Source organism: Neovison vison, chromosome 6, assembly GCF_020171115.1.
Source record: "Neovison vison isolate M4711 chromosome 6, ASM_NN_V1, whole genome shotgun sequence".
NCBI classification, from domain to species: domain Eukaryota; kingdom Metazoa; phylum Chordata; class Mammalia; order Carnivora; family Mustelidae; genus Neogale; species Neogale vison.
In genome coordinates this window covers 106,761,146-106,784,682 of record NC_058096.1, presented here as the reverse complement: position 1 = coordinate 106,784,682, position 23,537 = coordinate 106,761,146, and the positions used below count along the sequence as shown (strand labels likewise).

General features: G+C 36.5%; 1 protein-coding gene across 3 annotated transcripts in view; it reads right to left on the bottom strand.

Moving 5' to 3' along the window:
- The window catches only part of YEATS2 (YEATS domain containing 2), a 121,554-nt gene that overhangs the window by 45,896 nt on the left and 52,121 nt on the right, over nucleotides 1–23,537 (bottom strand). For all 3 annotated transcript variants that reach the window (XM_044251870.1, XM_044251872.1, XM_044251871.1), the window contains exons 7-12: nucleotides 21,828–21,989; nucleotides 17,585–17,696; nucleotides 12,221–12,265; nucleotides 9,682–9,862; nucleotides 2,955–3,194; nucleotides 1,347–1,505 (exon numbers count right to left, since the gene is read on the bottom strand). In XM_044251870.1, coding sequence (XP_044107805.1) covers nucleotides 1,347–1,505; nucleotides 2,955–3,194; nucleotides 9,682–9,862; nucleotides 12,221–12,265; nucleotides 17,585–17,696; nucleotides 21,828–21,989 — 899 coding nt within the window. The remainder of the gene's footprint in view (nucleotides 1–1,346; nucleotides 1,506–2,954; nucleotides 3,195–9,681; nucleotides 9,863–12,220; nucleotides 12,266–17,584; nucleotides 17,697–21,827; nucleotides 21,990–23,537) is intronic.

Below are 23,537 nucleotides of genomic sequence, written 5' to 3'. Positions count from 1 at the left end.
TGTTGAAAACTCACAACCCTGAAATTATTGAAAACATACTTAAGGATTCCTCCTGTGAAGCTGACCACCTCACTAACCTAAAAACAGATAAGAAGCTAGTAAGGACATGCAGAAGAATAAGTACACAGACATTACACACTACCTATATACAGAGACAGACACCAGAACATAAGGGTATTGGTTACATAATGATGTACCACATGAATGAATCTAACTGAATGCTAGCTCCTTCAAAATATTCTCACCAGGAGGTTGTACCTATTCCAAAGTGCTATGACATAAGCAATTTATATTCCACGTGTATACCTCCCTTTAGGGTCTGATAAAAGCAAGTCCCACTACCTATAGTAAAAAATAAGTCAAGACCAAAAATGGTATTTGATCACCTGCTCCATTTATCAAACGTGCCTGCAAAGAGTGGCTAATTCCTATAACTAACCATCCTCAAAGGATACCTATTTGACATCCCTCAATTTATTCAAAAGGCTATTAAGTAATTTCTGAAAGCAGCTTTTTTAAAAAAGGAGTTCCACAATTATAATCACTGTTAAAGGACCTAACTTTCCCAAAAAAAACTACTTAGAAAGATCCAGCATATATTCATGTGCTAAGATCAATTATGTTTTAAAAAAAAATCAGTCTTATGATCTTATGGTCACTTCTTTTCTCTCACTATTTCTCTTAATTAGAAGTGAGAGCTATAGAAAAGTTTACATTCAGAAGCATGTGTTCACATAGTTTAAATGAAACAAATACATAAAATAATATTAGTGGAAATACTTAGAAAAAATCTGAAAAGCACTCTGTAGCTATAGGGAATTATGGTGACACATACAATAAATCCAGTTCTTATTCTTTCTATCAGAAGTCCCTTTTTTAAACTGCAGAGTTCAATTTCTCTCCCACACACACAATTTATCTTATTCACAGAAAAGTAAAGATCACTTTTTAGTTTGACTGGTGAGAAACATACGTGGGCCACAAAGGTATTCTTTTTCTGAAGCTTAATTTGGAAAATAACCACATTTGCTTGCAGGCCCAAAAAGAATGTCTTCTAAACGAAAACAAAATCAACTTTTTTTTTTTTTTTAAAGAACATTAATTCTATTTCTCTTTTAATCTTTAGAAATTAAAAACAAAATTTAAGTAAATTCCTAAAAAATAGAACTTTTACATATAGTACATCTTCTCTCAGAGAAACAGCACTGGATATACTATTTTAGAGTTCCTTCTCTTGTTTACAAAGACTTCATTCTCCCATTAGATGGCTACTAAGTCACGCTGGGATTTCGACTTTACGAAAGATCAAACCTTTCAGATCGCACAAGTATGGATGAAATGCCTACCTGTAGTGGGAGTGGTGGCTCCAATAACCTGCCCCGGCTTATCCAGGATAACATAAGGGTTATTAATGACAGAGCTAGCAGCGCCTTGCTTCACATGGACTGGAGTGGAAGTCGGGGTTCGAGGCAGCGGTGATGGACTTGGAGTTGATATGGGGGAACCTTTATTAATAAAAAAGAGAAATGAAATAAACTAAAAACATATACTCAACCCATCTAAGAAAACACTGAAGACAATGGAGGACAAAGGCGACAAATGGGGAAAAGAGAATGGGACTCTATGTTTCAGGTACTGAGCAACAGCAGCGGCGTAGCTGATCCCTCCACCAGCATCAGCAGGCAGCTTCTGAGAAACAGATTCTGAGGTGCTCCCCCAGACCTACTAAATATAAATCTGTACTTCACCAAGATTCCCCCACACACATACCCATCCCATGGGCACACTAAAGTTAAAAAAGCAGAGCTTTACATAATAGTGTGGAATTGCTGAATCCCCAGATAACCCAACTCTTCACAACTTGGGCTAATTGTTATAGTAATGGTTATACTACAAGACACTAAAATTATAGGAAATTAGTAAGTGAACAGCTAGACTTACAAACCAGGAGTCTTGATTTACAACTAATTTCCTACTTGAAAACATGGAATTCACCCACCCTAAACAGAAGTCTGTCAATACCAAGTCAGCTACAATCCAGAGATTCCTGTTCCCACAGAACACTCACAAAGATTACCCATGTACCATTCAACATCCTCAATGGTTTTTTTTGTCAATCAAATTTGTCATCCATGAATTTCTCTAAACTTGTAACCAATTTATATGTTCAGCCTATTCTGCCTCTGAAACAGCAAGTTCCAAAATGCTTCTAAATGGGAGGTAAAATTACACATTCCTCACCTTTCATCAATTTCAAAGACTGGAATCATATTTCTGCTTAGTTGTCTATTTTTAGCAATGAAGACTCCTTTTCTCCACCTTCATATATACAGGTCTCCCACTGCCTAGATATTTCTACTGACTTTCTTGCAAGACTTTTCTGAAGTGATGTAACCTACACCACAAAGTATATTCCTACCTGAAGTCTACCTAACATAGATGTGAAACCGTCATGAGGCAGTAGATAATTCAATCTCAGTGAAAATGAAGGCTCAGAACTACCTACTGATGATGGGAATGACTAATTTTCTATCTACTGTGCAGAGTATAAAAGACATTTCAATTCCAAACCAAGTCCCACCTTTCAAACTTTAACTCAACTCCAAAAGGCCTGCTCTAAGTTTTTTTTTTAATTACTAGTCACTCTGGTTTCCACAGATAACTCAAAAACTTAATTCCTACCATAGTTTCAATCATACATCCTAGTAAACATTTTACCTCCACCACTTTTTGGACATGAAAAGTTGACCTTTTTGAATTTCATTTCTTATTCAAAAACTGTTTGCATATGAAATTACTGTTTTCCCTTTGTTGACAGCTTTGCTAATCAATAGTCATTACTTACCAAATAAACAAACACCTTACTTGAAAGAATTTTTAAAAAGCCATAATACTTTCTTTTGCCATTACAACAATTTTTATACCCATCAACTTGACATACATCATCTGTATACCTGAAACAATCTTGCAGCTCATGGTGATGGGTTGGAAGGATTTTCCGGGTGACTCAGGATTAGGAACCTGACTTTGTGGCACAATTTTGCAGCTTGATGCTATTGGCTGAAAAGCCGAATTGCCATGAGAACAAAAAGTAACTTTCTGGGATGTCGTCATTTTGGTGGGTGTTCGTTCCAATGAAGATGGCAAAGAATAAAAAGTAGTGTGTCTCTCAGCTTCAGTATTGGTTGGGAAGCCTATTTGAAATGAAACAGGCAAATGGTAGGTCATGAATCACTTAGACATACTGAAACCTTTCCACTGTGGTTAAAGAATGAAACAATAAAAATCCCTTCTCATTTCAACAACCATTTAAACCACTTCCCAGTAAAATACATACAATTAACAGTATTTATAAACCGTTCTATACACATTAATAGATGAAATGTAAATTATCAGTTTAGAATCATTTTATTAAAATGTTTCTTTCAAAAAATTAGAAAACATATTAACTATAAAGCACAAACAATATAAAAAGTATACAAGTGTATTATGTTCTGAATTTGAAAGCTATTTAAATTGAAAAGAATAACTTGAAGCATTTACTTAACCTAATAATGTTCTATTTTATTAAATGCCCATGAAGATGCAACTGAAATTTGAAGAGGAATAAAACTGAAATTTGTAAAAGGACTAAAATATTAACAGCATAAAATGTAGGCTTAGGGGGCACCTGGTGACTCAATCAGTTAAGTGTCTGATTGCTGACTTCGGCTCAGGTCATGACCTCAGAGTTGTGAGACTGAGCCCCACACTGGGCTCTATCTACACTGAATGTGGAGCCTGCTTAAGATTCTCTCTCTCAGAGAGCCTGGGTGGCTCGGTGGGATAAGCCTATACCTTTGGCTCGGGTCGTGATCTCAGGGTCCTGGGATCGAGCCCCACGTGGGGCTTTCTGCTCAGCGGGGAGCCTGCTTCCCTCTCTCTCTGCCTGCCTCTCTGCCTACTTGTGATCTCTCTCTGTCAAATAAATAAATAAAATCTTTAAAAAAAAAAAAGATTCTCTCTCTCTTAAAATAAACAAATATAAATAAAAATGTACATTTGGAGATTAAATGGACACCATTTAGAACCAGTTTTATATCTTACACGTATAGGTCAGAGAAATTATTAAATCATACACTTAAATACTTAACTAAATGAAAAAATGCCATAGTCAAAACACCTTTGATTAACCTTCTTAAATTATTTTTAAAATAAATTAATTTTTAAATTAATTTTGAGGGGGGAGGGGCAGGAGAGGGAGAGAGAGAAGCTTACACAGACTCCCTGCTAATGCAGGGTTCAATCCTAGGACTCTTAAGATCAAGACCGGAGTGGAACCCAAGAGAGGATGCTTAACTGACTGAGATACACAGGCACCCTGACAATGAATCTTATACTGGTTTTTTGGTTTTGCTGTTTTTCTCTTTTTTTTTTTTTCAAAGTAGGCTGAACTGAGCGAGGAGCCTAACAAAGAGTTCATTCTCAGGACCCCGAGATCAAGACCTAAGCTTAGATCAAAAGTGGGATGCTGGGACGCCTGGGTGGCTCAGTTGGTTAAGCAGCTGCCTTCAGCTCAGGTCATGATCCCAGCGTCCTGGGATCGAGTCCCACATCGGGCTCCTTGCTCGGCAGGGAGCCTGCTTCTCCCTCTGCCTCTGCCTGCCTCTCTGTCTGCCTGTGCTCGCTCTCTCTCCCTCTCTCTCTGACAAATAAATAAATAAAATCTTAAAAAAAAAAAAAAAGGTGGGATGCTGGGCGCCTGGGTGGCTCAGTGGGTTAAGCTGCTGCCTTCAGCTCAGGTCATGATCTCAGGGTCCTGGGATCGAGTCCCGCATCGGGCTCTCTGCTCGGCAGGGAGCCTGCCTCCTTCTCTCTCTCTGCCTGCCTCTCTGCATACTTGTAATCTCTCTCTGTCAAATAAATAAATAAAATCTTTAAAAAAAAAAAAAGTGGGATGCTTAACGGACTGAGCCATCCAGGTGCCCCTTATATTGCATTCTTAATTCCAGTACAGTTAACATATAGTATTATGTAAGTTCAGGTATATAATATAGTGATTCAACAACTGTATACATTATTCAATACTCATCACAAGTGTATTCATAATCTCCTTCACCTACTTCACCCACTCCCTCACCCACCTCTGCTTTGCTAGCCATCAGTTTATTCTCTATAGTTATGAGTCCAGTTTTTTTTTCTTTTTCTTTTTTTTTTGGGGTCTCTTTTTTTTTTGTTAGTTTGTTTTGTAAGCTCCACATATGAGTAAAATCATATGGTATTTGTCTTTCTGATTTATTTCACTTAGAATTATACTCTCTAGATCAATCCATGCTGCTGCAAATGGCAAGATTCATTCTTTTTATGGCCGAGTAATATTCCAGTTTACAAAGGTACCACCTCTTTTCTATCCATTTATCTGTCACTTGGACTGCTTCCATAATCTGGCTGTTGTAAATAATGCTGCAATAAACATAGGGGTGAGTGTATCTTTTCGAATTCATGTTTTTGTATACCTTGGGTAAATACCCAGTAGTGCAATTACTGTATCATATATATAATACTTCTGTTTATATATATAATACTTCTGTTTTTCATTTTTTGAGGCATCTGTGTTCCACACTGGCTGCACCACTTTGCATTCCCACCCACAGTCCACGAGGGTTCCCTTTTCTCCACATCCTCACCAGCACTCGCTCTTTCTTGTGTTTCTGATTCTAGCCATTCTGACAGGTGTGAGGTGATCTCTCATTGTGGTTTTGATTTGCATCTCCCTGATGACCAGTGATGCTGAGTAACTTTTCATGTGTCTGTTGCCATCTGTGTGTCTTCTTTGGAGAAATGTCTATATTCATGTCGTCTGCCTATTTTTTTTTTTTTTTAAGATTTTGTTTATTTATTTGACGGACAGAGATCACAAGTAGGCTGGGAAGCAGGCAGAGAGAGAGAAGAAGGGAAGCAGGCTCCCCACTGAGCAGAGAGCCTGATTCGGGACTCGATCAAAGGACCCCGGGATCAAGACCTGAGCCGAAGGCAGAGGCTTTAACCCGCTCAGTTACCCAGGAGCCCCTTCTGCTTATTTTTTAATTGGATTATTTGGTTTTTTGGTGTTGAGTTGTAGAAGTTCTTTGTGTATTTTGGACATGTCATTTGCAAATATCTTCCCCTATTCAGTAGGCTGTCTCTTAGTTTCATTTATTTTGCTGTGCAGAAGCTTTTTATTTTGATGTAAGCCCAGGAGCTTATTTTTGTTTTTGTTTCTCTTGCCTTGGGAGACATATCTAGAGAAGTGTTGTTACTGTCGATGTCACAGAAATTATTGCCTGGAATCTCTTCTAGGATTTTTATGGTTCGGACTTCACATTTAGATCCTTAACTCATGAGTTTAATTTTGTGTATGGTATTAAGAAAGTGGCTCAGCTTCATACTTTTGCATGTTGCTGTTCTGTTTCCACAACACCATTTGTTGAACAGATGGTCTTTTTCCCATTGTATATTCTTGCCTCCCCTGTCAAAGATTAATTGACCATATAAGCATGGGTTTCCTTTTGGGTCTTCTATTCTGTTCCACTGATCTATGTGTCTTTTTTTGTGCCAGTACCATACTATTTCGATTACTCCAGCTTTGTAGTGTATCTTGAAATCTGGGATTGTGATACTTTCAGTTTTATTCTTTTTTAAGACTGGTTATTTAGGATTTTTTTTTTTTTTAAAGATTTATCTTATTTATGGATGCCTGGATGGCTCAGTTGGTTAAGTGTCTGACTCTTGATTTTGGCTCAGGTCATGATCTCAGCGTTATGGGATTGAGCTCCACATCGGGCCCTGTGCTCGGCAAGGAGTCTGCTTGAGATTCTCTCTTTCCCTCTGCCTTTCTCCCCCAACTAGCATTCACACACGCTCTCTCTAAAATAAACGAATAGATAGATAGATAAAGTCGTCTTAAAAAAAAAAAAGATTTATCTTGGGGTGCCTGGGTGGCTCAGTGGGTTGAGGCCTCTGCTTTCGGCTCGGGTCATGGTCCCGGCATGTGGGATTGAGCCCCGCATCAAGCTCTCTGCTCAGAGAGAAGCCTGTTTCCCTTCCTCTCTCTGTCAAATAAATAAAATCTTAAAAAAAAAAAAAAAAAAGATTTATCTTACTTATTTTAAGTTTTTTTTTTAAAGATTTTATTTATTTGACAGAGAGAGAGAAATCACAAGTAGGCAGAGAGGCAGGCAGAGAGAGAGAGAGGGGAGAAAGCAGGTTCCCTGCGGAGCAGAGAGCCCGACGTGGGGCTCGATCCCAGAACCCTGGGATCATGACCTGAGCCAAAGGCAGAGGCTTTAACCAACTGAGCCACCCAGGCGCCCCTATCTTACTTACTTATTTTAGAGACAGGGAGAATAGGAGGGACAGAAGGAGAAGAAGAAAGAATCCCAAGGAGACTGCTGAGCATGGTGCCCAACGCAGGGTTTGATCCTACAACTCTGAGACCATGACCTGACCTGAAACCAAGAACTGGATGCTATAACGACTGTACCACCTGGTGCCCCTTAGGGTCTTCTGTAATTCCATACAAATTTTAAGATCATTTGTTCTAGTCTGTGAAAAATGCTATTGTTATTTTGGTATGGATTGCATTAAATCTATAGATTGCTTTGAGCAGCCTGGAGAAATTAACAATATTTGTTCTTCCAACCCATTGAGTATGGAATATCCTTCCATTTGTTTGTCTCACCTTCAATTTCTTTCATAAGTGTTTTATAGTTTTCAGAGTGTAAGTCTTTCACTTCCTTGATTAAGTTTATTCCTAAGTATTTTATTCTTTTTGGTGCAACTATAAATGCAATTATTTAATTTCTCTTCCTGCTGCTTCATTATTAGTGTATAGAAATGCAAGATTTGGGGTGCCTGGGTGGCTCAGTGGGTTAAAGCCTCTGCCTTCGGCTCGGGTCATGATCCCAGGTTTCTGGGATCGAGCCCCGCATCGGGCTCTCTGCTCAGCGGGGGGCCTGCTTCCTCCTCTCTCTCTGTCTGCCTCTCTGCCTCCTTGTGACCTGTCAAATAAATAAATAAATAAAATCTTTAAAAAAAAAAAAAAGAAATGCAAGATTTCTGTACATTGATTCTGTATCCTGTGACCTTACTAAATTAATTTATCAATACTACTAGTTTTTTTGGTGGAGTCTTCAGAGTTTTCTATATATAGTATCGTGACAATTTTACTTCTTCCTTACCAAGCTGGATGCTTTTCTTTTTCTTGTCTAATTGTTAAGGCTGGGCCTTCCAGTACTACATTGATAAAGTGGTAAGAGTGGATATCCTTGTCTTGTTCTTGACCTTAAGGGAACTGACTATGATGTTAGCTGTGAGTTTTTCATATATTACAGCCTTTATCATGTCAAGGTACATTCTTTTAAACCTACTTTGTTGAAGGTTTTTATCAGGAATGGTGTACTTTGTCAAATGCTTTTTCTGTATCTACTGAAATGATCATACGGCTTTTATACATTCTGTTATTGATGTGAACTACCACGCTGATTGATTTTTGAATACTGAACCATCCTTGTATCCCAGAAATAAATCCCATTTGATCATGGTGAATGATTTTTTTCAATTTTTTGTTGGATTCAGTTAAGTACTATTTTGTTGAGGATTTCTGCATCTACATTCATCAGACATATTGCCGGTAGTTCTCTTTTTTTTGGGTAGTGTCTTTATCTGGTTTCAATATCAGGGAACACTGGCCTCACAGAATGGATTAGGAAGCTTTTGTTCCTCTTCTATTTTTTTAGAATAATCTGAGAAGAAGAGGTATTAACTCTCCTTTAAATGTTTGGTAGAATTCCACCTGTGAAGCCATCTGGTCCTGGACTTTTGTTTGTTGGGAGATTTTCTTGTTTTGGGGTTTATTTATTTATTCTAGAGACAGAGAGAGAGAGACTGTGAGTACACATGCATGCATGCAAGCAGGGGGTGGGGGAGAGGGAGAGAGAATCTCAAGCAGACTCCCTGCCAAGCTCAGTGCCCTATGTGGGGCTTGATCCAACAATCCTGAAATCACAACTTAAGCTGAAACCAAGAGTCGGGTGCTCAACCAATTGAGCCACCCAAGCATCCCAGGAGTTTTGTGTGCTGATTCAATTTCATTGCTGGTAATTGGTCTGTTCAAATTTCTATTTCTTCCTGATTCAGTTTTGGAAGGGGATATGTTTTTAGGAATTTATCCATTTTGTCTAGGTTGCCCAATTTGTTGGAATATAATTTTTCATAGTAGTCTTAAAGTCCTTTGTACTTCTGTGGTGTCAGCTGTTATTCTGTATTTTAAATAAGATTAGATACTTTACATTCAATTTCTTGTTCACACAACTAGGTACCAAAACCAAAAAGTCCTCTTGTAACATATCAGAAGAAACTTTTACAATCATCAAAAAAATAAACATTTAATGCCTTTTTGTGAGTTTAATATTCTATAAAATATCAGCAGAACTTCATGAAAAAATTTTTTCTGATAAGAATAAAGATTTGTCTATTTTCATAATTGGACTGTACAGTAGAGGCAGCATGCCTACTTATGGAAAATTTATTTTCCATACACTCTTACAGCTCTATAGGCAGCAGTTCAAAATCATATTATGCAAATGCAAGAAAGGAATGCCCCAGAGAACGACTCCTCTGTACAAGGAAAAATTCATTTCTATACAAGGAAAAATATATTACCTTTCTCCACACATGTATCAGGTACTGGCTCATGTGACTGCTTTATCGGTGAGGAAGCTTTCACTGGGGCTGGAATGGTCAAAGGCAAAGATGGTGGAGCATCAGAGATGTCCGACTCGGAGGACTGAGGATAAATGGAGTCTTCTCCAAGAGAGTGTCGGTGGAGCTCAACATCCACTACCTATACAATCAGGCAACAATGGGGCTCATGAATCCATCAACAATGTCACAGAAACCTCCAAACCTATCCAAGAATGTGATACTCTAAGAGATGTGACAAATGATTTCTAATCAAACTGCAAAGGCAATTTCAATCTAAGAACTAAAGGATTTATTCCAGAATGTAATCTAGTTTGGTTTAACAGATAGATAACTCGGTGAAACCAATCATATAATCAGGGCCTTTCCATTTGCTGTTTCTATGCCTTAGAACACTATATTCCGCCCCCTCCCAATCTTTGCATAATTATCTCTTTCTCATCATTAGGTCTAAATCAATGTCACCTTCTCAGAGATGTCTTCTCTAACCAACCTAGCTAAAGCAACCCCTTTGTCCCCCAGCTACTCTCTTCTTTATAGCATGTATTTTAAGTGAAATTATCTCATTTGCTTTTGTTTACTATATACCTTCTCCCCATTTTCAACACAACCAGGAAGATAATTCCCTAAAAGCAGTAACTATCTTATTTTTCTCTGTATCCCCAATACCGGGACCAGTGTCTAGTATATGGTATATGATCAATAAATGTCTTTTGATACAACAAAGCACACTTCTCTAAACAGAATAAGGTTTAACTAGCTAATTCTCACTACAATGGCTACTGCTGATTTATCATGAATATAAAAGAAAAAAGGTGGGAGGAGGAGTATGGGGAAGGAAAAAAGTTGGAGGTTCCATTTCCTGACTTCAAAACTGATGATTACAAAACTATAGTAATCCAAACAGTGTCGTCCTGGCATCAAGAGACATACAGACCACTGGAATAAAATGCCCCCTCATGTATATGGTCAGATTATTTTTGACAAGGTTGCCAAGACCCCAGGGAAAGGCAGTCTTTTCAACAAATGGTGCTGGAAAACTGGGTATCCACATGCATTAGAAAGAAGGTGAATCTTTACCCTCACACCATTTATAAAAATTAACTCAAAATAGATCAAAGACCCAAACATAAGACCTAAAAACAATAAAACTCTTAGAAGGAAATATAGGGTAAAGCTTCATGACAGTGAATTTGGCAATGATTTCTTGGATATGACACTAAAAGCATAGGCAGCCAGAGGAAAAATTGATAAGTAGACTACATAAAAATTAAAAACTTGTGTGTATCAAAGGACATAATCAGCAGAGTGAAAAGGCAATCCACAAATGATCTGAAAAGAGATGATATCAAGAATGTAAAGAGAACTCCTAAAACTCAACAACAAAAACCCAAACAAATGATTCACAATGGGCAAAGGATATGTCTGACCAGACATTTCTCCAAAGAAGATTCACAAACGCCCAATAAACACATGAAAGATACTCAACATCAATAATCATTAGAGAAATACAAACCAAAACCACAATGAAATACCACCTTACCCTCATCAGTTTGGCTACTATCAAAAAAAAGAAAACAGTTAAGAGTTGACAAAGATGTGGAGAACTGGAACTCTTGTGCACCGTTTGTAGGAATGTAAAATGGTGCAACTGCTGTGGAAATAGTGTGGCAGTCCCTCAGAAATTAAAATTAGAGCTACCATGGGGCACCTGGCTGGCTTAGGTGGTAGAGCGTGTGACTCTTGATCTTGGGGTTGTAGGTTCAAGCCCCAGGCTGGATGTAGAGATTACTTAAAAGAGAAAAAAAAAAAAAAAAAAAGAGGTACTATTATGATCCAGCAATTCCACTTTCTTGCGTATATACCCCAAAGAACTGAAAACACAGACTCAAACAGATACCTATACATCCATGTTCTTAGTAGGATTATTCACAATAGCCAAAAGATGTAAGCAACTCAAGTCCTCATTAACAGATAAATAAGCAAAATACGGCACATATACACAATGGACTATTATTCAGCCTTTTTTTAGGAAGTTCTGATGCATGCCAAACATGGATGAACCTTAAGAACATTATGTTAAGTAAAATAAACCAATCATAAGAAAAAAAAATGCTGTATAATTCCAATTATATGGTACTTAGAGTAGTCAAAAAGCCACAGGACAGAAAGTAGGAGGGAGGCTTCCAGGGGCTGAAGGGAGAGGGGATTGGAAGTTACTGTAAATAGGTTTCATTTCAATTTTCCAAGATGAAAAATAGCATGGGGGATAACAGCAATAGCTGCACAAAAATGTGAATATATTTAATACTTACTCTTACTGTACAATTAAAAATTGTTAAAAGGGTAAATTCTATGTGTATTTTGTCATTTTTTAAAGTTAAAGAGGGGAGGATAAACTTTTTAAAAAATTAAGCACTCACTTTTTTTCCTAATTACAAATGAAGATCAATTTCCATTTTACCTTATTCTCAAATAGTACTGTAGGGAAAAAACCTACCGTCTCTGCTCCAAGAGTCTGCAAGCCAGTGTAAGTTCTATCCAGCTATTGAAAGACAAAAGAAGAGTGTAAAGTTTCACTGAGCTTACTTATAAATCTTAGGATATAATCTTATCTAAAACCCCTTTCATCACAAGTCTTCATAACATAGAATCCACTTTTCCATAATATAAACTATCATCAGTTCAATAAAACCCTCTTAATTGGGGTAGAATGAGTAAAATTAATAAAAACAACTTCAAACATACAGGTATGGTACTTTCAATATAGACTATATACTTCTTGTGCTCGCTTCGGCAGCACATATACTAAACTATATACTTCTAAAAACATTCCAAGGACAATCTAAAAGTGGAGGAAGTTTTACACAAAAAGATATTTACTACAGCATTATCTATAACCATAAACTGAAAATGTGACCCTCCAGTAATAGAGAAATGTTTAAGTAAATCATTATTTTAAAAGATTTTATTTATTTATTTGAGAGAGAGATACAGAGAAAGGGAGAGCAAAGAGGGTTCTGAGAGGCAGACTTCCCACTGAGCAGAGAGCCCCATGTGGGGCTCAATCCCAGGACCCTGAGATCATGACCTGTGTGATCTGTGCTGAAGGCAAGACACTTAACCAACTGGGCCACATAGGTACCCCTAAAGTAAATCTTGAACCATCATTTGTAAAGTATTACAAGCTACTTGGATGTTTACAAAGATGATGTAAAAAATATTTTTAAAAACAGGCTATGGGGGTGCCTGGCTGGCTCAGTCACTAGAACATGTGACTTTTGATCTTGGGTTTATAGGTGTGAGCCCCATTTTGGGTGGAGAAATTACTTAAAAAACAAAATCATTTTTTAGGGGTACCTGGGTGGTTCAGTCGGTTAAACTCCTGACTCTTGATTTTGGCTCAGGTCATAATCTCAACATTGTGAGATCAAGCCCCAAGTTGGGCTCTGAGCTGGGCATGTAGCCTGCTTAAGATTCTCTCTCTCCCTCACAAAACAAAATAACAAAACAAAAACCAGTAAGTAAAAAATGTTTAAAAATCATTTCTTAAAAAAAGGACAGTGGCTCAGTCAGTTGAGCCTCTGTCTTTGGCTCCAGTCATGATTTCAGGGTCTTGGAATCAAGTCCCACACTGGGTTCCCTGCCCAGTGGGGAGCCTGTTTCTCCTTCTCCCTGCTCTTGTTCTCTCTTTCTCAAATAAATAAATAAAATCTTCTAAAAATAAATAAGTAAAGAGATTGGCTATAAAAATACACATATAGATGACAAAATTATATATTTAAAGTATATTTACTAAACTTGAAAAAAAATAAATGAAAATTTAAGCAATATAGGCAATGCTAATAGTCACTTCCAATGTATTAGCATCATGAGTGATTTATTTTAGAGGAAAGAAAGGAATGTGAATAATATAAACAAAATTTACACTTACAAAGAGGCTAAGTTCTTATTGCTATATTTTATTTATTGCTATATTTTATTTTATTTATTTATATTCCAACACTTTAAAAAAAGATCTATACACAAATATAGAATATTACTCAGCCAAAAAAAGAATGAAATCTTGCCATTTGCAAGAACATGGATGGACCTAGAGGGTATTGTGGTAAGTGAATTCAGTTAAAAAGAGAGATATTATCTTTTGTAGAATCTAAAAAAAAAAAAAAAAATGAGTAAACAAACAACATCCAGAAACAGACCTATAAACACATAGAACTGGTAGTTGCCAAAGACAACAGGGGTAGGGTATTAGGCAAAATAAGTGAAGGGGACCAAGAGGTACACACTTCCAGTTATATAATTAGTAAGTCACAGAGATGAAAAGTACAGCATAGGGAATACAGTTGATAACATTGTAGTAACTTTGTATAGTGACTACACTTATAGAGCTGAGCACTGAGTAATGTATAAAATTGTTAAATCACTATGTTGTATACCTGTAGCTAATATAACACTATCCGTCAATTATATTTCAATAAAAATAAAATGAAAATCAGAAAAAGTTTTTGTCTGACATGAACAATTTGTTATTTGACAGCCTTTTTGCTTTGCTTGAAGCAATAAAGCATTCTTAAAAAAAAAAAAAAAAAAGGATCTGTGGACCTTATCAGGATAAACGTTGAACAGATGCACGTGGGTGGCTCAGCTGGTTAAGCAATGGACTCTCTTGGTTTCAGCTCAGGTCACCATCTCAGGGTCTTGAAATGAAGCCTGAGTCTGGCTTCCTGCTCAGCAGGGCGTCTGTTGAGATTCTCTCTCTCCCCTTTCCCTATCAGCTCATACTCCCTCCCCATCTCCCTCTCTCTCAAAAATAAATAAATCTTTTTTAAAAAAATAAACATCACACAGTAAGATCAACAGAGAAAAACTATAAAGTTGGATAAAAAGGAAAGATGATTTACTAATCAGCAAACAGAAAACTCTAAGATTCGCAAAAAGTAGATTTCAAGTCTGGCTGAGTTCTTTAACAGCCTACACAGACATGACAACTCGGTTATGTGATCTAGTTTCAAAACAGAAAGACAATGCAGGGTGGATTCATCCTAGTTCCATGGAAGAGATCTAGTTTTAAAACTTAAATCTTAGCCAACAGTATGCCTATTAATTTTAGGCTACATCCATTTTCTTATTTTTCAGAGCATGGAAATAGTCTCTCCATAATGCTCACTGGCTTATGTTTCATTCTTGGGACCGCACTTTGATACATTGATAAAATAGCACTGTTATCAAAATGGCAAGAGGAACTAGAAAGCACAACACACAAGGAATTTTACAACAACAGGTCTGCCTGTAGATGATTTAAGGAAGACATGAAGGCTGCCAAACATTTTTAGGGGTCTTATAAAACAAAACAAAGTCCTGTCCTGTGCTACTCCAGAAATCAATGAACACAAATAAAATCAAGGTTTAAAAAAAAAAAAAGCACAGTTTTAGTTAAATTTATAAAAGAACCGTCCAAAAGTTTATTTACCAAACAGATAAATGATTTGTTTGGGGAATTACTGTGCTCTGGGGTGACAGCTGATCAGGAATGCAGGATGTGGGAATTTCATACATTCCGGAAACTTTAAATAGTACATACTTCTAACACTTGAGTATTTAGTATTTAATGTAATTACACAATATCAAATATCGAGTACTTCAGCATTTCAGTATACTGAGAGGTCACTATGGGCTTAAATAGTCAGGGAAAGTACATAGGAACTTGAACTTGAAGAATGGAAAGAATTCAAACAGGCATTCTAGAGAGGGCAAGAGCATTAAAAAAAAAAAAAAAGACACAAGAGAAGAAGTCCCGAGGCACTTCTGGGGCATGAATAATTGACCTAGCTGTAGTAGTATATCCATGCAGGAGATTAGTGTAAGATAATCTAGGGCAAGTGTATTGAGTCAAAATGTGAAAAGCCTGGAACAGTAGGCAGGAAGTCTGAACTTGAGTAAAGGGAATTCAGTGAAGGTTTCTCAGAGAGGAAAAGTTCTCCTATTTCAGGAATACTAACTGGATGGTGGTATACAGAAAGCCCTAAGGGTAAAGGAGACAGATTAGAATGAAAGAAGCTAATTAGGAGACAGTAGAATAATGGCCTAGGCAAGATAGGGAAGGGCAAAGAGTAAGAAAGATGATGTAGAAAGAATAATAATCAGCAACTGAACAAATATTTAGAACAAAGAGACAAGAATCCAAGATGGCTCTGAAAATTAACAGGCCAAAAAACAGGCCGAAAATAACAGGGCAAGGAATATTCTAGTACAAACAAAAATCACGTAAGTATGAGACAGGCGTTTAAGGCCTCAAGGCCAATCAATATATAACAAACAGTAAAATTAAGTTTTCCAGAAAAGTTGATAAGAAAACTTAAATACTGTCATTTTTAAAACAGTATTTAACAGGGGCGCCTGGAGGGCTCAGTCAGTAGAGCATGTGGTTCTTGATCTCAGGATCATGAGTTCAAGCTCTACATTGGGTGTAGAAATTGCTTAAATAAATAAAATTTTAAAAATGTTTAAAATGTTCAAAAATGTTTAAAAACATAAAAAAGTTATGTCTCAATCTTCCACCAGCAACTCTATGTGATACAGACAATATAACAGTATGAGAGCTATGTAAAAAATTCCTTTTATTTTAGAAATTAGGGCTGGGTGTAATGTGATAGAAGATGGTATGTGCAGTGCTTAAAATAAGATAAAAGGAAAGTAAACTATTTTAGACCTTCCTCTAATTAAGTGGGACCATATCCTGCCCCTCTGAACAAAGTGGCTACATATTCTTTATTTTGTTCCAGTTTTTTTCTGAGGTCATAAAGCAATCTAATCTTAGAGTAATCTCTAAAAAAAATAACTTCAACACAAAGTTAAACAGTGCTGTCTGTCACCAATGGAGCCTTAAGGTTGAAAAGGTTGTATTGGCACAACAAAGGGAACAAAATGGGAATTCTGCAAATGTATTGAGATTCATTTAGTTCAATTTTGTGAGCCACTAAGGGGAATAATATGGTAAACCACAAAGTAAGGGTGTTTGGGGGATAAGTTTAATATTAGAAATATAGCTTATACAGAGAAAATCTACATGAGACTACATAGAAAGGGACTAGGAAAACATTTTAAAAATGGTCTTTCAATTATAAAAGCTAAACATGTTTATTATACAAAATTAGGAAAAAAAAAAAAAAAAAGCAACAGACAAGAAGGGCAGGAGAAATTGCCCACAATGTTATTACTTCAATTACTCCAACAAATCACAGTTAATGTTATACTATATGAAGTTTGTTTGGTACTCTGCACTTTTCATTTACTATGATTGGTACTTTTTCCCCATATATAGAAAACACTTCATAAAATATAAATTATAATGTCTGCATAATAAACTATGAGGCTATGTCAATGAAAAATTTCTTAAAATACTGATCAAAAGAATGACAAATTTGTACAGTACTTTCAATTTCCTAAAACATGTTCACTTCTATCTTTATCCTTACAAGATAAACATACCCATACCCTTATAAGATAAATAGATGAGGCTTATAATTTGCACCATTTTACAGAAAAGTAAACACATTTTGTTTTTAAGAGTTCAGTCACTTAGTCCCAGGTAACACAGTAACAGTGAGCTCTGACCAGAGATTCAAGTCTTCTGATAATCTGGCCAGTTCATCTTTTTAAAGAATATACATTCTGCTATAATGCAACCCTCCCACCAACCTTCAGAGAACAAAGGGGTATTGCAGTAGCCTGCATAACACAATCAAAAACATTAATCCTCCTTCCACTGTCCTTGGCCACTTCTCTCAGGAGTCCTAACCAATGGCTTTAAGTAACCAAGTAAAAAGAGGTACTTCATTTCAGGAGAGCAACGTGTTGTTACCTTCAGATTATGTATGATATCTATCCGCTTGTTCTGACTGTCCTTAAAATGAACTTGAACTCTGACAGGAAACTCACCCCAGCCTCTTCTGGTCAGGTGAAAAGGAGGCTCTCTAGGGAAAAGCATACATTAACACATTAAGCCATAGTCACACTCTAGAGAGGAAATGTTTTCTCATACTGGGTAAGTTAGAGATTCACAGCCTCTGACAATAATTTACATTTTCTCATTTGAAGCTCAATCAATAAATGCTGAATTTTACTGAAATGCTGAAAAGAAAAATTCAGCTCAAAACTACATTAAGCTTTCAGTTACTGAACACTTAGGGCTAAGAGACATGTAGTTTATAATCCAATGTCCTCATTTTCACAGGCAGGGAACTAAGGTGATTTGATGGCTGTTACCTATTAGAAGCCAGAATCCTTGACTACTTGACAGACACAGGCTGTGAAGTATATGTTCCCTACCCTAGATACCCATATTTATTCCCTCACTCTGGCAAAAATAGAATAAATCACAAATGCTCAATCTGAAAGTGACAATTTATTTGGAACTATCTGCTAACAGGACTTAAAAAAACATATGTTCACCATATGATCTTCCCCATACAGTGATGATGATTTTAGTGGATAGAGGAGGAATGTGTGTGAATGCTAACTGGACTGGAGAATTTTCAGTCAAAACATAATTTGTGAAGGGAAGAAAAAAGGAAAGTTGATGAAAAAAAGACGAGCAAATTGTTAATGATGTTCGGTATAGGAGGGTTCAAGATACTCTACTTCGGAGTATGTTTGGAATTTTCCATAATAAAAACATTTTAAATTTATCTGAGAGAACGTCATGTACTCAAAAATAATATGGTTTAAGTTAAAGGGGAGAGAGAATGCTTTAAAATGAAAATGTTCATTATGAATCAGTGGCTTGGAATCACTAAAATGAGAGAAGATGCCAAGATGGCAGGGAGAAAGGAACATTCAGCAGGATGTGTTTTTGCAAAACTAAGAAGAGACATGAATTCAGTAAAGACAAAGTCCAAGAACACAACCTGAGAGAAATCTAACAGATCTGAATTACCAAGAACAGAGCAGGAAGCTACCAGAAGGGCTCAACACAGGAAAAATCTCTTGAGTGTGAGAGTGGCCTGGAAGGAAGAAAAAGCAATAGCTATGTTATCAACCAGAGAGAAAAGAAAGCAAAGCAAACTAGAGCAGCCTGGACGGGAGAAACCAGCTCAACACTGGCTGAGTTAGTAACAGAATAACCATGATGCTGGGATAGTCTCAGACAGAAATTAAAGAACAGGCTTGGGGTCAAATGAGAAGGTCTACCTGAGACAGCAGTTTGAAATGGACACGGCGGAGCCTAGAGGCATGGGGAACTTTAAACAGCTCTACTGATGACATGTCTGGTCATTAAATTCCAGTGAAGTAGAGAGCCTAAATTCATTCTGCAATATGCATCAATTATACTATTTGTATGTTGGATTTCTCTTAAAATGGATATGGCAAATCAGCTGTGTTCCTCAGTTTCTGTACTTTGGTTAAACTCTAGTGAATGAACAGGAAAGACTGCTGCCAGAGAAGACAGACAAACAGCATAAAGGCCAGGAAAAAGGAACAATGCTTTTAACAGGAAATTTCCTCCTAACTCTATTTTTGGAAGCAAAAAAGGAATCTAAGACTTACCAATAGACATCACCTACGGAAATGTTAAACTTCAAAAAGATATATTTCACACAGAAAGAGGACTGCCAGCCCGAAACAGACTTCTGGATTTCTGGATTCTTCACATAATGTGAAATGTATCAATGACCAAGAACGAAAAAACCACAGAATACTGGGCAAAAGACATGGTTTTTTCAACACTCATGTTTGAGAGCCTAAAATGAAATTGCTCTTTTATCAATTAAAGTCTACTATTAGAATAAAACAATTTTCTGAGGTTCCACCCAGGGAAATATGTCAAGACAATGAAGTAAGTTTTATGAACACTAAAAGGAAAAAAAATCTGATTTGCATTGAAAACCACTATACTGATTCATTCTCTACGGTAGACAGGAGATAGAAAGATTCAATTTCATAAAATATGTAAAAATCATTAATTCAATGTAATTTTAATCCATAACTTGACACTTGGATTCTAAAGTAATCTGGAACAACATGTATGCTCAAGAATGGCCAAGAAAAAAAAAAAAAAAGAATGGCCAAGAAAAGATTCTTAAAATAATAGTAATAATCATCAAGGGAATATACCCTACCAAAGAGAAAATGCTATAAAGCAAACAATTTAAATAGTATAATACTGGTACATAAACAAATATTAAGAGAGCCTAGCATTTGATCCATACTTATATGGCATTTTAGTGTACACTGAATACAAGAAAAAGATGGATCAACCGATAAATTGATATCGGGACAGCTGTCATCCAAAAGAAGAAGATAAAAAAATCCTATTTTCTAGTATGTCACTTTCTGACCACCTATCAATTCCCACCTTTCCAGGTCTATCCCTAATCCAACTATCCTCTGACCCACTGGGAATTCCACTTATTACCTACACCAATTTTCATTACCTCTCTCTTATCTTTATATAATTTCCTTCTCTCCTTAGCTTAGATTTCATGGTGTATCACTACCATAATAACCTCATTATAAAAGTGAGGAAATCAGTGAATGGAGAAATTAGAGTTCTCGGTGAGTTGTCTACATCCACATCAAAGTCCTTAAGAATGACATCAAGAGGAAACATTAGGACAATAGGTGCTAAAACTGTTTTTGAAAGAGGGAAGTAACTGGGGAATTAGTAGATGTCTGCAACAAGAAGGATCATACAATGCTCCAAAAGAGCTGAAGGGTTTTAGACAGAAAAAGGAAAAAGAAGGTCTAGAAGCCACAAATATGTGCAAGGAGGACACACCCACCCACCACCCTCCACCCTCAACCCAATGGCACATGGTATGAGAGGAAAAAACAACTGCCCTTGAAAGCTGTTCTCAGAAGCAGTGTTCTCAGAAGATAGCCATGTTTTAGTTGAGTCAGGAGTAGAGGGAACATTCTGAAGAGAGCTGAGAATATAGGAAATTTCACTGATAATAAACCAAAACCACTTCTACAAAACAATCACACAATGAATGGTATGTGATATGTAACCTCATATAAAGATATAAAGAATACACATAAGGGGCTCCTGGATGGCAAAGGTCATGACCTCATTGGTCATGAGACTGAGCCCTGCATTGTGCTCCAAGTTCGGTATGGGGTCTGCTTGAGATGCTCTCCTTCTGCCCCTCCCCCCACTCTCACGCACAAATGATCTTTCTTTCTCTCAAATAAATAAATAAAATAGGGGTCCCTGAGTGGTTCAGTTGGTTAAGCATCTGACTCTTGATTTTGGCTCAGGTTATAATCTCAGGGTCTTGGAGTCAAACTCTGCTTTGAGTTCCATGCTCAGTGGGGAGTATGCTTAGGGATTCTCTCTCTCCCTCTCCTTTTGACCCCCACCCCAGTCACACCTGCTTCCACTCTCTTTAAAATATATAATTAAAAAAAAAAAAAAGAATATACCCAAATGAAACAAATTTCGGAATAGCATATATATATAATAATTCCATCTTTGTGAAATAATAATACCAACAACAAACAGCAACTATACTAGGTAAGTATATGTAGGAAAAATATCACTGGGGTTACTTCTGAGAGGATGAGATCATGGGGAACTTCCAAAATTGAATATTTCTGTAACATTAGAATCCTATGTTTAATTCTACTATATTCTGATATTTATAAAAAATAGGAACACTTTCATATTTATCTGTATCTATATAAATTCAGTTCTTTCCAGGGGGAGAAAACTCCATTAATATAATTCTGACAGGAGATACTGCCTTTTCAGGGAGACAATAATCTGCTAGAGGGAACCACAGTTAAAACCCTATTGTGATGCTGAGAGGGAAGGGACAGGGTGGTGGGGTTATGGACATTGGGGAGGGTATGTGCTATGGTGAGTGCTGTGAAATGTGTAAACCTGGCAATTCACAGACCTGTACCCTGGGGATAAAAATACATTATATGTTTATAAAAAGATTTAAAAAATTAATTTAAAAAAAATCTATTGTGACTAAAAGCCAAAGCTAAGTAAATTATTAATAATATAATAATTAAAGGGAATGTTCTCAAGTTAAATCACTCTTCTTCCACTTCAGTAAAGCTGTACTTTTTAAATTAAATAACTCAACTGTGCTTACCTAACCTCCACAAGGTCATTTGGCTTATAGCTGGGATGAAGAAAGAACCAAACTTTCTTGACGAAATGATTAATGCTGGGTTCTCTACGAGACCCTCGGACATATACCATCCACTTGTGGGTTGACTGGTCATTTTCTTCTCTCTTATCAGGAGGTATGTACCTAAAGGAGAAAGAAGAAAGTAACTTAAATTCTTTTTTCCTTCAAACCCTAACAAAACAATTAATTCCTACTTAAAACAAGATTAAAAATCAGTTATAAGAAAACAACTGGGAATTCACAAATATGTGAAGATCAAGCAACACACTACTAAACAACCAATGAGTCAAAGATGAAATCAAAGAGAAATTTAAAAAATCTTATGACAAGTGAAAATGAAAAAAAAAAAAAAAAGATAAGTGAAAATGGAACTACAACATACCAAAACTTAAGGGATGAAGCAAAAGGTTTTATGGAGGAAATACATAGCAATAAATGCCTACATTAAGAAAAATTTCAATCTAACTTTATACCACAAAAAACTAGAAAAAGAACTAAGCCCAAAATTAGTAGAGAAAAGGAAATAACAAAGATGAAAGCGAAAGTAGAGACAAAAAGACAAGAGAAAAGATTAAAGACTAAAGAGCTGTTTTGTTAAAAAGATAAAACAGACAAACCTCTGCCTTGACTTAACAAGGAAAAAAAGAGAAGGACCCAAATAATAAAATTATTTTAAAAAGAGGATACATTACAACTAATATCACACAAATACAAAGGATCATAAAACTATGAACAATTATAGGGGCACGCGGCTGACTTAGTCAGTATAGCATGTGACTCTTTATCTCAGGGTTATAAGTTTAAGTACCACACTGGGTGCAGAGATTACTTAAAAATAAAATCTTAGGGGTGCCTGGGTGGCTCAGTGAGTTAAAGCCTCTGTCTTTGGCGCGGGTCATGATCCCAGGGTCCTGGGATCGAGCCCCACATCCGGCTCTCTGCTTAGCAGGGAGCCTGCTTCTTCCTCTCTCTCTCTGCCTGCCTCTCAGCCTACTTTTGATCTCTATCTGTCAAATAAATAAATAAATCTTTTTTAAAAATTAAAATAAAATAAAATCTTAAAAATAGATAAGTAAAATGTTTAAGAAAAGAACTATGAAAAATTTTATGTTGACAAAGTGAACAACCTAGAAGAAATGGATAAATTCCTAGAAATATACATACTATCATGACTGATTCATGAAGACAGAAAATATGAACAGAACAACTACTAGTAAGGATACTGAATCAGTAATCAAAGACCTCCCAACAAAGGAAATTCCAGGATCAGATGGCGTAGACGGTTTCTACTAAATATGTGAAGAATCGATACTAATCTTCCTCAAACTTTTACAAAAAATACAAGGGAACACTTATAAGTTCATTTTACAAAGCTAGCATTACCCTGACCCCAAAGCCAAACAATAACACTACAAGAAAATTACAAGCCAATATCCCTGAAAAATATACATGTAAAAATCCCCAACAAAATATTAGTGAACAGAGTTCAACAGTACATTAAAAAAGGATCACACATGGTGACCAAGTGGTAGTTACCAGGGATGCAAGGATGATTTAATATCTGCAAATTTATCAGTATGATATACACTAATAAAGTGAAAGATAAAAATCGTATGATCATTTCAACAGATGTAGAAAAAAATACTTGACGCAATTCAACATCTATTCTTG